The sequence below is a fragment of the Telmatherina bonti genome (genome assembly GCF_933228915.1).
Source record: "Telmatherina bonti genome assembly, chromosome: 9".
In the NCBI taxonomy this organism is placed as follows: domain Eukaryota; kingdom Metazoa; phylum Chordata; class Actinopteri; order Atheriniformes; family Telmatherinidae; genus Telmatherina; species Telmatherina bonti.
This window is the reverse complement of record NC_136627.1, coordinates 32,573,281-32,586,126: the sequence shown is the minus strand read 5'-3', so window position 1 is coordinate 32,586,126 and position 12,846 is coordinate 32,573,281. Positions and strand designations below refer to the sequence as shown.

General features: G+C 41.6%; 1 protein-coding gene across 2 annotated transcripts in view; it reads right to left on the bottom strand.

The window, feature by feature from the left end:
* Positions 1-12,846, bottom strand: part of aplp2 (amyloid beta (A4) precursor-like protein 2) — a 57,719-nt gene that overhangs the window by 10,648 nt on the left and 34,225 nt on the right. For both annotated transcript variants that reach the window (XM_079246544.1, XM_079246545.1), the window contains exons 4-11: positions 8,967-9,079; positions 5,570-5,781; positions 5,209-5,408; positions 4,719-4,886; positions 2,495-2,628; positions 2,067-2,141; positions 1,583-1,741; positions 545-673 (exon numbers count right to left, since the gene is read on the bottom strand). In XM_079246544.1, the coding sequence (XP_079102670.1) occupies positions 545-673; positions 1,583-1,741; positions 2,067-2,141; positions 2,495-2,628; positions 4,719-4,886; positions 5,209-5,408; positions 5,570-5,781; positions 8,967-9,079 (1,190 nt within the window). The remainder of the gene's footprint in view (positions 1-544; positions 674-1,582; positions 1,742-2,066; positions 2,142-2,494; positions 2,629-4,718; positions 4,887-5,208; positions 5,409-5,569; positions 5,782-8,966; positions 9,080-12,846) is intronic.

Sequence of the window (12,846 nt, the reverse complement as noted above, 5' to 3'; positions counted from 1 at the left end):
GCACAGAGCCCACAATACATGTAAACAGAGAAACCTCCCGTCCACATCGCTCCCCCTCCCCCCTGCTTTCAATGTTTTCATCCATCTGCTGCGTTATCTGTAACGGTGAAGGAAAACTATAAAAGGTGTCGAAGGGCATCAACACACGCAAACGAGTGCATCTAACTGAGGAGCTTCCAGCCAAATCCCTGTGCAGCAGCTCAGAGTCCAGAGTTACACAAGACCCGTGCAATGTTAACGTTTGACTGAGGCTTAAGTGAATGAAACAGCCAACCCCTGCATCAGACGAGCCCGCTCGCTCCTCCTGGGTTTAACTCAGAGCGACGCACTCTCTTTCTGCCTCCTACACGCTTACAAACAAGCAAAGAGGAGCAGACTGAGACATCATTATGCTTCTGTGGGATTTAAAGAGGCTCAGCACATGGTTTCCAATTAACCAGAAGCCTTTATGTGGACAACTTTTCCTCACAAAAAGCATAAAATCAGCAGAGTTGAAACATTATGAGCTCACTATGCGTGCTGGATGAATGTAATTTTCACCTACCTGTGACTTCATCTGAGCAGCTTTCTCAGGATCCACAGCCAGAACGTGCTGGTAGTGGCGGATGGTGTGCTGGCGGTCCTTGTTCTCAGCACGGACATACCTCCTCAGGGCTTGCAGGATGCGGTGAGGCTGAAAGGGACAAGCATGTCTTGTGTCTAATTTGCATTTTTTAATATTCCCCACTGAAGTTTCTCCTTGAATACAAATACAATTTGATCACATCCTGATTCCTCATTTGATTGAATTTTAATTTATATTCAATTAAATTCTTATAATTTGGTTTGATTTTCTATTTAACTTCAAAATACTAATAAATATATCATTAAATATATTAAGTATTATAATACTTAATAATATATATATATATATATATATATATTTAAATTGATATATATTTATTTTAGAGTTTAATTGAACTTAATTTAAGTTTCAGTATTTAATTTTAAATTAAATTAAATTATCCTGCATAAACAAAGTCACTTAAAGCTTTAGTCTGTAACAAACGTTCATGTTCTACGTCCATATGTCAGACCACTGAGGCGACCAGAAGGTTGTGAGATGCAAAATATCCCACCGCTTGCAATAAAGTACAATCCTATCGCAAACTAAATTAAAATTACACTGCATTTGATGCAAATACTCATTTTGGAAGCATAACAAAGGCAGAATAAAATAAAAACCACTGCTCTTGTATCAGGAAATGTTCTTATTTATATTTTCATTCTGCTCTGTTTTGGAAACGGATACGACCACCTTTCAGCGCAGCCAGACAGTTTGCTGGCAAAAGGATCAAAAGACAATTAGATAAAAGGAATTAAAAAAAAAAAAACATGTCACAAGGATTACATCTGCAGGATAAAATGTGATCGACTTTGTGCTTATTGAGGATTTTGCGGAGCTTCCTGGGTACAGTAATCCCACCCCCTCATCATGAATTGAAACGTGTGTGTTTGTGATTTTTTTTTCAGGAGAGGAAAAAGAAACAGGTGAAAATAGAAGATAAAGAATGCTCTCTGTGGTTGGAGTGTGCCGTTTTACCCTGGGGGGGTCGGCCTGCAGGGCAGCCAGGTAGTTCTCCAGGGCCAGACGGCGCCGGTCGTTCAGCATGGCTTCCACTCGGGCGAGGTGAGTCTCTACCAGCTGCTGCTTCTCGCTAGCTGCCTCTTCCTCTAGGGATTCCACCATGGCCTGGAAGTGCTGTAAAGAAATACAGAAAGATATAGAAACATGAATATATATGATCCTTAAACAATGTGGCGATCATCCAGCTTGGATTTAAATAAAAACACACAGCTCTCAGTTTCAGTCTTGTCGCCTTCCAGGCTTGTCAGGGGAGTTGGGGACTCATTTAGATGTCTCCCCACTCAGACAGTGCCCTAATTTAGCTTCAGAGTAGTAAAGATAGAGCAGCCGGTGTAAAAGGATCTTTATTGGAACAGGGACCAGGAGCCTGTAAGCCGTCATATCTTATCCAAACAAAGGGACAAAGGGGGGCTCCCAGGAGGAGGGATCACCGTCTTACCTGGATCAATGTCTGCCTCTCAGCCTTGGGCAGGTTCTTAGCCTGGCGATCAGCCTCTTCCCACTCTTTCCGTACCTGGAGAGACACAGAAAGAAATGGAAATGAAGTGAAATTCGAAAGCCTTGTTGTATTTATTTCCTCAGAATGAGTCAGGACTTTACCGTAACTTTAGTCAATTTTACTGTACAAAGGTAAAAGACACTTAGAGCATCATCTGGTTGTTATATTATATTGAACGTTTTGGGATTTTAAGTAGCGACTTTCCATCCTACAAATCTCCCAGACAGCATGTTTCAGGTTTGTTCTAAAAGAAAGCTTTTTCTCACACTCCAAGGTTTTACAGTTCTCTGAGTTTTAATACAGATGAGGGCAAAACAGGGCAATAGGGCATCGTGACTGATTGCTTATGCTTATGCAAGTTTCCTCACCCTCTCCATGCGGTTGCGATGTCTGATCTCCAGCTGCTCCTTGGCTCTCTGGAAGCGACTGTGCTCCTTGTCATCAGCAGGAGTCTCAAAGTAGATGTCCACATCATCAGTGGGCTGAGGAGTCGGAGGAAGAGCTGCAGATCGACAAACAGATGGTGGGTGGTCAAAGAGGGAAAGAGGCTATTAGGCAGTACAGACAGACAGACTGACTGATCCAAGCAGATGCAGGCGGGCAGCACGACAAAGACAGACAGACAACACTGGGCATGAAGAGAAAGAGAGCTGAAAGAGGAGTGCTGATGGAAACTGAACCAAAATCCTCACAGAAGCACTTTTCTCATCGGTGTTCTTCCACCCATACTACGACTGATGAATCTGAGAGAAGCTGACAGTCTTTCCACTTGAATTTTATTCATCTTCTCGTCGGCTTTCTGCTGACAAGTCGCATCTCCAACATTAATGGAAACATCTCCGTGTTTGACAGCAGGGTCACCTGGGGCGGGGCCAGGGGGCTCAGTTCTGGCTTCCTTGCTGTACTGTCGCACAGGACCGACTCCCTGCATCGCTCCAACTTGCAAAAACAGAAATGCTCCAAGCTGCAGACAGGAGTAGGGCTTGGTGCTTCCCAGCACAGCCAAAAAGGCAGGTTTAAAGGGACGGACTCCACTGTAAACTTTACTGTTCATTCTTCTTGGACATGAAATACATGAAATAGAAAGGAAAATCCAGCTGGTTGTGTCCATTAACTGTGTTTGTTGTGATGGAAAAAGGAACAAAATGTGATGTGGTTTGTTGTGAGCAAACAGAAAGACATGAACAAATGACAAAAGCAAAAACAGACAAGCAAAGAAAGAAGACAGAACTAAAGCATGTGTTTTTAACATGTTAACATATGAAAGAAGACTAAATAAAAAAATAACAGCTCATGCAAATGTTAGCATGTGTTACGCAAAACTACAAATGTATTTTGGATGTTTTTTCTTGCATTTAATTTTGATTTAATTAAAACTAAACACGGCTTTACATCATAATTTCTGCTTTGAAAACAAAAAGGAGCTACTTAAATATTATGTTATGCTAACTTATACATCTGTTACTCTACTGGAAATGCTTTAACGCCTTGCTCCTGTTCTGTAATTGGTCAGCTGACCGGTTGAAGTTGGTGGTGTGAAAAACAGCAACTTATTGTATATGAGGCATGACGTACTAGGAAGCCTTTTTCATTGGATGTTACTTTGTACTTTCTGGAGTTTAAATCCACATTTAGATGCAGAGTAGTTGTGTAAAACGTTTCCTCCACCTGGTCAAACTTAACATTGCAACTAAAATAACAATTAAGAACCTACTTTTTTTGGTCTTACAATCTGAAATTCTTTATGACAGAATGAAAAACAAATCAAATAAAATACAAGTAAAAACCAAAATCCGTTTTTCTTTCTAATGTATTAAATGTAAATAGCTGCAGTTTTCTGTCACTTCAGTCAGGAGTTAAAGTGCTGAAAATCTGCTACACACCACAGCTGGCCTTCTTTAATAATATCTTTTTATTTAAATAATCCTTTTTATTTACTATTATTTGTGTTTTGCTTGTTATAGTTATTTTTTAATTTATTAATTAATATCAATTTATTTTATACTGAATTGTCTTTATTTTCTTCCAAAGTTTTTTTTTCTTATTTTCTTTTAAATATTTTTTCCCTTTTTTTGTTTTACTGTATTTATTTTATTTTATATACTTGGAAGTAAATTGGGGTTAAAGTATTTTTGTGTGCAAATAATGCAAAATCTTTAAGTGAAAATGAATGCCAGGCACTATTGAGTGATATATACACACAAAACAACTCATTTATTTACATTTTAATCCATAAGGATTTAATTCAGAGAAAATTTGGAAAACAAATGAAAATGTAAAAAGTCTGATTTGAGTTTAAACAAAAAAGAAGTTTGACTGAAAGACAAGAAATGAATAACACTGATGAATGTTTGGGAATCTAATTCAGCAAAAACAACCTGTATAAATGATAATTTAGAGTGAAATAAGAGGTTGCGATGGATTTGATGGAGATGATTTGATCAGTGATCGCTGAAGACTGCAGAACAGGTGTTCCTCAGTGAGACGAAGCCTACATGAGCTGGAGGTGTTATCAGCAGGGGTCTGCAGCAGAGACACAGACAGATAGGGGGAGAGGTGCAGTCACACAGGCCTCTGTCACGTGGGACTTACTTAGGCGTTTGCACACCGCCATGCAGTACTCCTCTGAGTCGAAATTGTTGCGGTTGCCGGCGCAGCCTCCGTATATGAAGCGCACACACTTCCTCTGGCTAATGTCGAAGTGCCAGCGAGGCATGGAGGCGCGACAGGGGCCGGTCTCAGCCTCCAGGGTGCACACCGCTGCCAGGGGACAGCTTGTTAGATCATTCGTCCACTAGAGGCAGCACTTTATTCCAGTATCAGCTACAAACTACCACCATACAGATTACCACACATCACCATGACTACGTCTGTTATGATTGAACATCATGTCGGTGGAGCTGTTTTGTGCATGATGAGCAGAGTTTATCAGCAGCTTGGCTGCAAATAAAGCAGGACGATCTGTCTGTTTACTAACGGAGGACAGTACATCATGGTGAGATGGGTGAGAAAGGCTGATGGATACATTTATCTCCTCCCAGACGAAGGAGGAGGATCACATGTGATAAAATACATCACAAACCTTTCACTTCCTGTAAAATCTCATCTTCACCCCGGTTCTCTGACATTTCACGGCTCTCTTTCTTCTCATCCTCGTCCTCCTTGTCTGCCTCTTCATCCTCATAGACATAGTGGTACTCGTCTTCATCTTCCTCCTCCTCATCTTCATTCTCTTCCACTGGCTTCTCCTTCTGGGCATGCTGCTCCTCTACTGGTGTCTCGCTGAGGAGGGGAGGAGGTGGATGAGTGTAGAGGTAAGAAGCCAGAAAGAGGAAACATTTATCAAAAGCAGCAGAGCTGCTGCCATAGATCAGAGTCACAAAACTTTAATTCGCCGCAGCGGCCAGAAATACCTGCCCTTCACAGCGCTAACATCTGCTCACCTGTCCTCCACAGCCTCATCCTCTCCCAGGTCGATCTCCTCATCCTCTATCTGCTCCTCTTCGTCGTCCTCCTGAGAGGGCATGGAAGGTGGCGAGGACTCTCCGGTGCGAGAGGGGGGGCAGCACACGTACTCGGTGCCATGAAACTTGTCAATGCCGCAGGGCAGCAGCATGCCATAGCTGTGCAGCACCATGGAGCTCTTAGCGCAGGCCTGAAAAAGTGTAAGGAAAAAAGCTGCTGATGAAATCTGGTGACAACCATTTCAGTTTATCCGAAGTATTAAAAGTCAAATCTGAAGGTTTTTACACAATTATGTCACAACAACAATTAGTCTTAACCCATTTATCACAACTTCTTTAAGTAAATCTAACTAATAAATCACAAATAAAACATAAACACATTTTATTTCAGTCATCTGTCTGATCAGAAAATGCACGAAGGCTGTTTATTTCTACCGCGATCAGCTTTGACTGAAGCAGCAACCACAGCCTCAAAAAGTGGAGTCCTTGGACGTGTGTTGGGAGTTTTCTCCTTCAGAAGGATCACAGATTTCTTTTTGTTTCACCAGCTGAAAAAATATCTTCCCGCCAGCATGGGAGATGATTTTCAGTCCGTACTGAACTGAAAAGGGGGCTAATGTAATGATGGATACCAGACTGACATCCAGGAGTCAGTCCACCTGCTTCATCAAAAGCCCCCGGCTGTGTCGGAAATCCCTCTCTACATTACTTACACATCAGACTGGTATGTAAGCAAGTTGGACTCAGTAGTATAATTTATATCGACATTATAATTCAGGCTTTTATCAAGTAGTATTTTCAAGTTTGTTTGAACAGTTTCTTAGAAATATAAATGATGAAGTTTTACTAATAACATACATGAATGATTAAGAAGAAAATAAGAGACGTAATAATTAGTTTTCTCCTCATACTGTATGAACAGGAGGTAGAGGCATTTTGTATTGATTCATTTGGGGGGAAATAGCTGAATTGCAACAATAGCTTTCATCATTAAGCACACAACAACATCAGAAATTAACTCATTCGTTCATTTTCTGAACTGCTTAGTCCGATTAAGGGTTCTGGGGAAGATGGAGTCCATCCCAGTAATCACTGGGTGAGAGGCAGGGTGCACCCTGGACAGGTTGCCAGTCCATCACAGATCAGAAATGAACTACCTCATAAATTTCCCTCATTTAACTCTCCACCTAATTAAAAACTAAACCTAATATGGTTACAGACGGCAAATTATGGGTGTAAAAGTATAAATTCAGAGGAAATATCTACTTGTGGTCAGCAGAGAACAAAGACAAACAGACTCAGAAACGGTTGTTATGCCAATGCCATCAAGGAAATAAACGCTGCATGCATGTATTCATTACCACTATTTTTTTTAAATATATTTATATGTTTATAATTTTATTTGTTTATATATTTTTTTTTTACCTCTTTTTTTGCACCTGATGACGGTTTGCACGTTGTAGACATGAAATGACAATAAAGACATTCAACATAATTCATCCTCAGCTTCATTATTCTCGGTACTTGACCGGATCTGTCAGGTATCGGTCCTTGTTCTGCTGGATCTCAGAATCCTGTTGTACAGGCTGGAAAACTGGACTAGACTTTCTGGAGCGATCCTGAACTAGTTCAGGTCTTATTTAAAAGGTTAGAGTTATTTTGCTATGAATCTGAGAGAGAGGCCCTGACTTCTGTTAAAGCTGTAAATGTTCTCTTTGGGTCAAATACTACAAAACTTTAACCAACAATTATCACATTTATGCAGACGATACAGAACTTTATGTGTCTTTGTCACCAGATGACTGCAGTTCAATAGACTTACTGGGTCAATGTTTGGATGAGAGAGAAATTTTTACAACCAAATGAAGAGAAAGCTGAGATTATTCTGTTTGGTAGTAAAGAGATGATGAACCCAAATGCAGGATGGAGTGGCAGGAGGCAGACGAAATGCAAGAAATAATGGTTTAATCCTAACAAAACAGGTAAGAACACTGGATGGAGGAAATATGACAGCCACATCAAAGCTTTTTACTAACTCAGAATTAAAAGTTTAATCTGCCAGAAGGACCAGGAGAAACTCATCAATGCATTCATCTCCAGTAGACTAGACTAGACTAGACTAGACTAGACTAGACTAGACTAGACTAGAATAGAATAGAATAGAATAGAATAGAATAGAATAGAATAGAATAGACTGGATTACTCTGCATGAAATCTGCATGGTAATTTTTAACTCCACTTGCTTTAAATGATTTTAATTCAATTTCTGATAATATTGTGGTTTTTTTTGCTATTTGTTGCTCCTTTTTTGCTACTTTTTAATTCTTTTATTTCAACAATCAGGTAGCTCAAATCCGGTCCTCAAATTCGACCATCCTGCAACTTTTAAATGCATCCTTTCTCCAACACACCCGAATCGAGTAGCAAAATCCCCTCGTCTGCAATGTTTTGTCATCCAGTCCTGCAGAGGCCTGGTAACAAAACATTAATTTGATTTAGGTGTGTTGCACATAAAAGCTGCAGGGTGGTAAATCTTGAGGAACAAACTTTTTTGTTCTCGTTTTGTATGTGAAATGTGCTTTACAAATAAGCATGCCTTGCCTAACGAGAGTGTCAGTCCTGCTACAGGAGTCAGAGCTGGTTCTGTGTTATATATTGACATGAATCATGTGTCACATTTTCACAAAGTCATGCTGCTCTTGAAGTAACTTGCTTCACTCCAGACAGCAGCCAGGAGAACTCAGGAGAACTCGGACACAAGCTTGACGGCTGCTGAGAAACTCCACTGGAGCAGTGGAGGATTAGCTGCCCTGCTTAAGAACATCTCAGTGGCATGTGGCGAGGGGCGCACAAGGTTTTCCCACCGGTAGGAATTATCAACTCTTAGGTGTAAACATTTTCTCTCCGACTGCAGTTGTTGGCACCTCTGGATGTCACAGCAGGGCCGCAAGTGGCGCTGATGATGTGATGTGTTTAATATGTGCAGAGGAACAGTCAGGAAGCAAAAAGCGGGGGATGATGAGAGTGAGAGCTTGATGAGAGCTTCTGTTCTTACTGCCATGATCAGAGTGGCCCCCAATGGCTGGCTCAAGAGCTGGCCGAGGGGGATTAGCTGTATTACAGCCACAACACTAATCTGATTAGGAGCTGAAATGTGAGGGCTCCAAGTCAGCCTGTGATCAGAGAATCCCAGAGACAAGGACAGACAGGTGGAAAGATATCCAAGAGGGAAGATTGGTTTAAGTCATGAAAGTATAACCAGGTTTGAAATTTGTACAGATTCATTTCTAAAAGCTAAGTGGCTTCTCTTAACTCTTCTCTACTATCTCTGATGAGCAGACTCCCACTGTTTCCTATGAAGTCACTGTTTCCTTACCTCTTTGGCAACGCCGTGCCACTGCTGGTGGCTGACGCACATGTCCATACGCTCCTTGTGGAAGAACTTGCACTTCTCCGGAACCAGGAGAACGTCACTCACAAACTCGCCCACTGTGAGGGAGAGAGCACATCAAGCAATACGCCAATTAGTCACACTACCAATCTGTCCCCCACAAAAATCATTCCTCTACAACACTGCCAGGATTAGAAGCAATAAATCACTTTATGGGACTAAAAAAGGGAATAGCAGATGAGATGAGCCAGAAAGGGAAAGCATTAATAATTCATAGCTGCCTGGTCCTTTAAATTTCATTACAGTGGTGTAACAGAGCAGGCGTTTGACACCTGAACACCTGTGTGAGCACCGGAAGCAGAGAGGGATTCATCCATCCTCTTCTGCAGCTTCTGTAGCTCCGCAATCGAGATGGCAGTGGAGAAAATCAAGCTTCACACTGTGACTTTTATAATGTAGTCAAACGTCCTCCTGCCACTGAACGAAATCATTTGCTTGATGATTTAAATTCAGAGTTTTATTCATGCAGCGAGTTGACAGTGAGCAGATCGGGGAGGGGGGGGGGGGGGGGGGGGGTGTAAATGGCTTGAAAGGCATGAATAGTTTCAGGTTCGACTGAAGATCTAAATACGATGCAGGTGTAATGACAAATATTAAAAGAGGCAGTGGCTGCATGCTGGCTGTGTGACAAGGTGCTCAGGTAGAAACTACCATCAGAAACAGATGGAAAACCAGGCGGAGGAGAGGAGTCAGGAGAAAGGGAGGGACGAATAGGAGTTTTAGAGCACAGTCTAGGCTGGGGTTGGAGTGGGTGGACGGAAAACACACAAATGAGGGTCTAGCGGCTTCGCGTTGAGGCCTGGGAGCCATGTAACCGCTTATTTAGTGGTTTGCCATAACCTAAAGCGGCGCTGCTGGAGCAGAGGCGAGGCGGGCGGGCGGGCAGAGAGTGAAAAAGCAGTGTTTTGGAAAATGAGAGGGTAGGATAAGAAGAAGAGAGAGCTGGAAATAGCAGACAACTCAGCAGCTGCTCCTCGTCTCCGCCCAGGAGGTACAGTAACAACCCCCACCCACCCCCCACAGACCTGTCTCCTCTGTGACGCCAAAGTTAAAAAATACAACAGATTCCAATATTTTTAGCAACTAAATAGTTAATTAACTAGTTATTCAGTAATCAAGTCACTTTCAAGCTCTGAAATTAGGGATGTGAATCTAACAACTCATGATTCAATTTGATTCAGATCTTTGGGGCGACGATTCGATTCAGAATCGATTCTCGATTCAAACATTTTTTCGATTCATAATCAGTAACAAAAGGTACTTATTACCCAATTAACTTCATTCTTCTATAAGCAACATAAGCTGATTTTTGTGGACTACAAACAAATTAGAAAAAAAATGTACAAAACTTTTTTTGCTCGTCACATTTCTTCATTTCAACTGAGAAAAAACAGCTCTGTAGCCAGACCATCATTCTGCTGCCATAATGCCCAAGAAGACAAGTAAATAGATCAATTCAATTCAGTTCAGCTTTATTTGTATAGCGCCACTTCACAACAATGTTGTCACAAGGCACTTTACATACACATCATTTCAAGCCAATTCATACATTGCCTACAGTAGAAACCAACTGATTGCATCGAGTCATAACTTCGATCCAATCCCCCCTGAGCTGCACACGGCGACAGTGGGAAGGAAAAAACTCCCCTTTAACAGGAAGAAAACCTCCTGCAGAACCCGGTTCAGGGAGGGCAGCCATCTGGTTGGGGTGGAGAGGACAGGAAAGACAGATCAACATGTACAACTGCACTTATTAAAATGGATTATTTCTATTTATTTAAAAAAAAAAAAAAAAAAAAAGTTTTTTTTTTAAACAAAAATATTGATTTTAAAATCGTGAAGAAAAAAAATCATCATTTTTTATTTTTTCGATTTGATTCCTCACCCCTATTTGAAAATAATCTCAAATCAGCCCGAAGCGCCACCGTTCTCTGAAAATCTACTGTTTCTGTGTTGGGTTTTGTATGAAATTTGACATTTTCTTTGTAATAAAGTAATTTAGCATTTATCAGCTGCTGCAAACAATCTCAGATATTTTATCTTCCTTTAACGTCTTTGTCTCCCAGAAGCAAGACAAACATTGAAAGGATGCCTAAAAGAAACATGTAATAACTCCCTCTAACCCCTAGCTTCATATCCTCCCCACCTCTTTCCGTCCCGTTCACACGCTCGCTAACATTCCTTCAGCTGCGAGGGGACCGGATTTCAAACAGAAGCCGTCTGCAGTCGCACTGCGGCGGGTGATGGATGGAGGTGTTTGGAGGGCATCTGTGCCCTCTTTACTGTAATGCATGCTCCTGTTCATGTGTGTGTGAGACAGAATCACTCCTCTTTCTCTGCACCTCCCTCTTCTCCACCCACGTCCCTTTTACCCTTCCATCTATCAGATAACCTTGCTAACACTATCAAATACGCAGACTGGCGGCACTACAAGCATCTCACGCATGTGAAGGTAAGAGTACAGCCAAGGCATCATGAATTCCTTCTGCTGTGGTAAATAAAACACCACCCAGCATCTGCTTGTCAACAGCAAAGCTATGTGTTTCACTGACCCCCCCAGAAAACTTCTGTAAAAGTGAACTCATGGCAAAGTGTGCGGAATACGTGATCATTAAGACGTAAAATCCAGGATTTTACTGACGCACACGCTGACTGAGCAGTTAATGTCGAGCTTTGTGATGTGATTTCTCTCAGTGTGGCTCACCTTTTTGTTTACATTTGCATCAAGGATTGTGCAGAAATCTGATCTGCTGCCATGCCAACAGGATTTGTAGCGGGGATGAATAAAGCTGGAGGTCAGCGTTGCATAATAGAAACAGAATTTCCATTTAAATCCTGGTTTCAAAAACTATCTCGTACAAAGTACTTTTTCATTTTCAGCAGTTGTGTGGCATTTTTAACTACTATTTTGTGAGGTCTGGCCATTACCTAACCTTTTACATAACCTAAAATTCTGATACATTCAGATTTGTGGTGGATTTTTTTCATCCACTACAACGTGAGTCAGTGTTTACGACTCAGCAGAGAACTTTTCTGATGTGACGAAGGAATGTAAACAGGCAGAGGTGCGGCGTTCTGATACAAGCCTGAATTTGTTATCAACTTATTCACTCAGCACTGCTGATGATAGCCGGATTTGTCATAGTCTGCCCTGCCTTTTAATGACCCCCCAGCCTTAGTCAACAGGAAAAGCAGCAGGAAAAACAGAGAAGGCTGAAAATACTTTGTTCCTTAAAAGTCAGAAGTAGAAAGTGGCTCAAAGAAAAGCTGCAGGCTGCTGATGTACCAAAAGCAGCACAACATGAAGAAAAAAGATTAAAAAAAAGAAAAGAAAAAAGTTATAAATCTGGATTTAGGCACATCATAACGCTCTGTGCTCACATGCTCTTTTTCAGCAAGAGGCTGCTGCAGTCGAAAACCTTTCCCAATAATTTAATCACTGTTCGAGACGGTCCATCACGCACAACAGCCAAAGCTCCAGTCCACATCTGCCACTGGCTGTTCTCACCGTTTCACACATCACATTAAAATAATCCATTGGTATTTCACAAATGCTAGAGGGATTACAGAGCCATGGGACAAAACTCACGTTCATCTGCAGGGTCGTTGTTTGGGGAGAGGAAACGTGGAGGGATTGTTCCTCTGCATGAAGCGAAGGGATTCAGCCAGAGCTCCTTTCTCAACACTTGCATTATTCATCTAAACCTATTAACTTGACATGGGTGCAGGTTTGACCCTATTAATCATATACTCCAAGCTGTGGCCCACCTCCCCACTCCTGTTTCATTTTTTCACTCCTCCATTG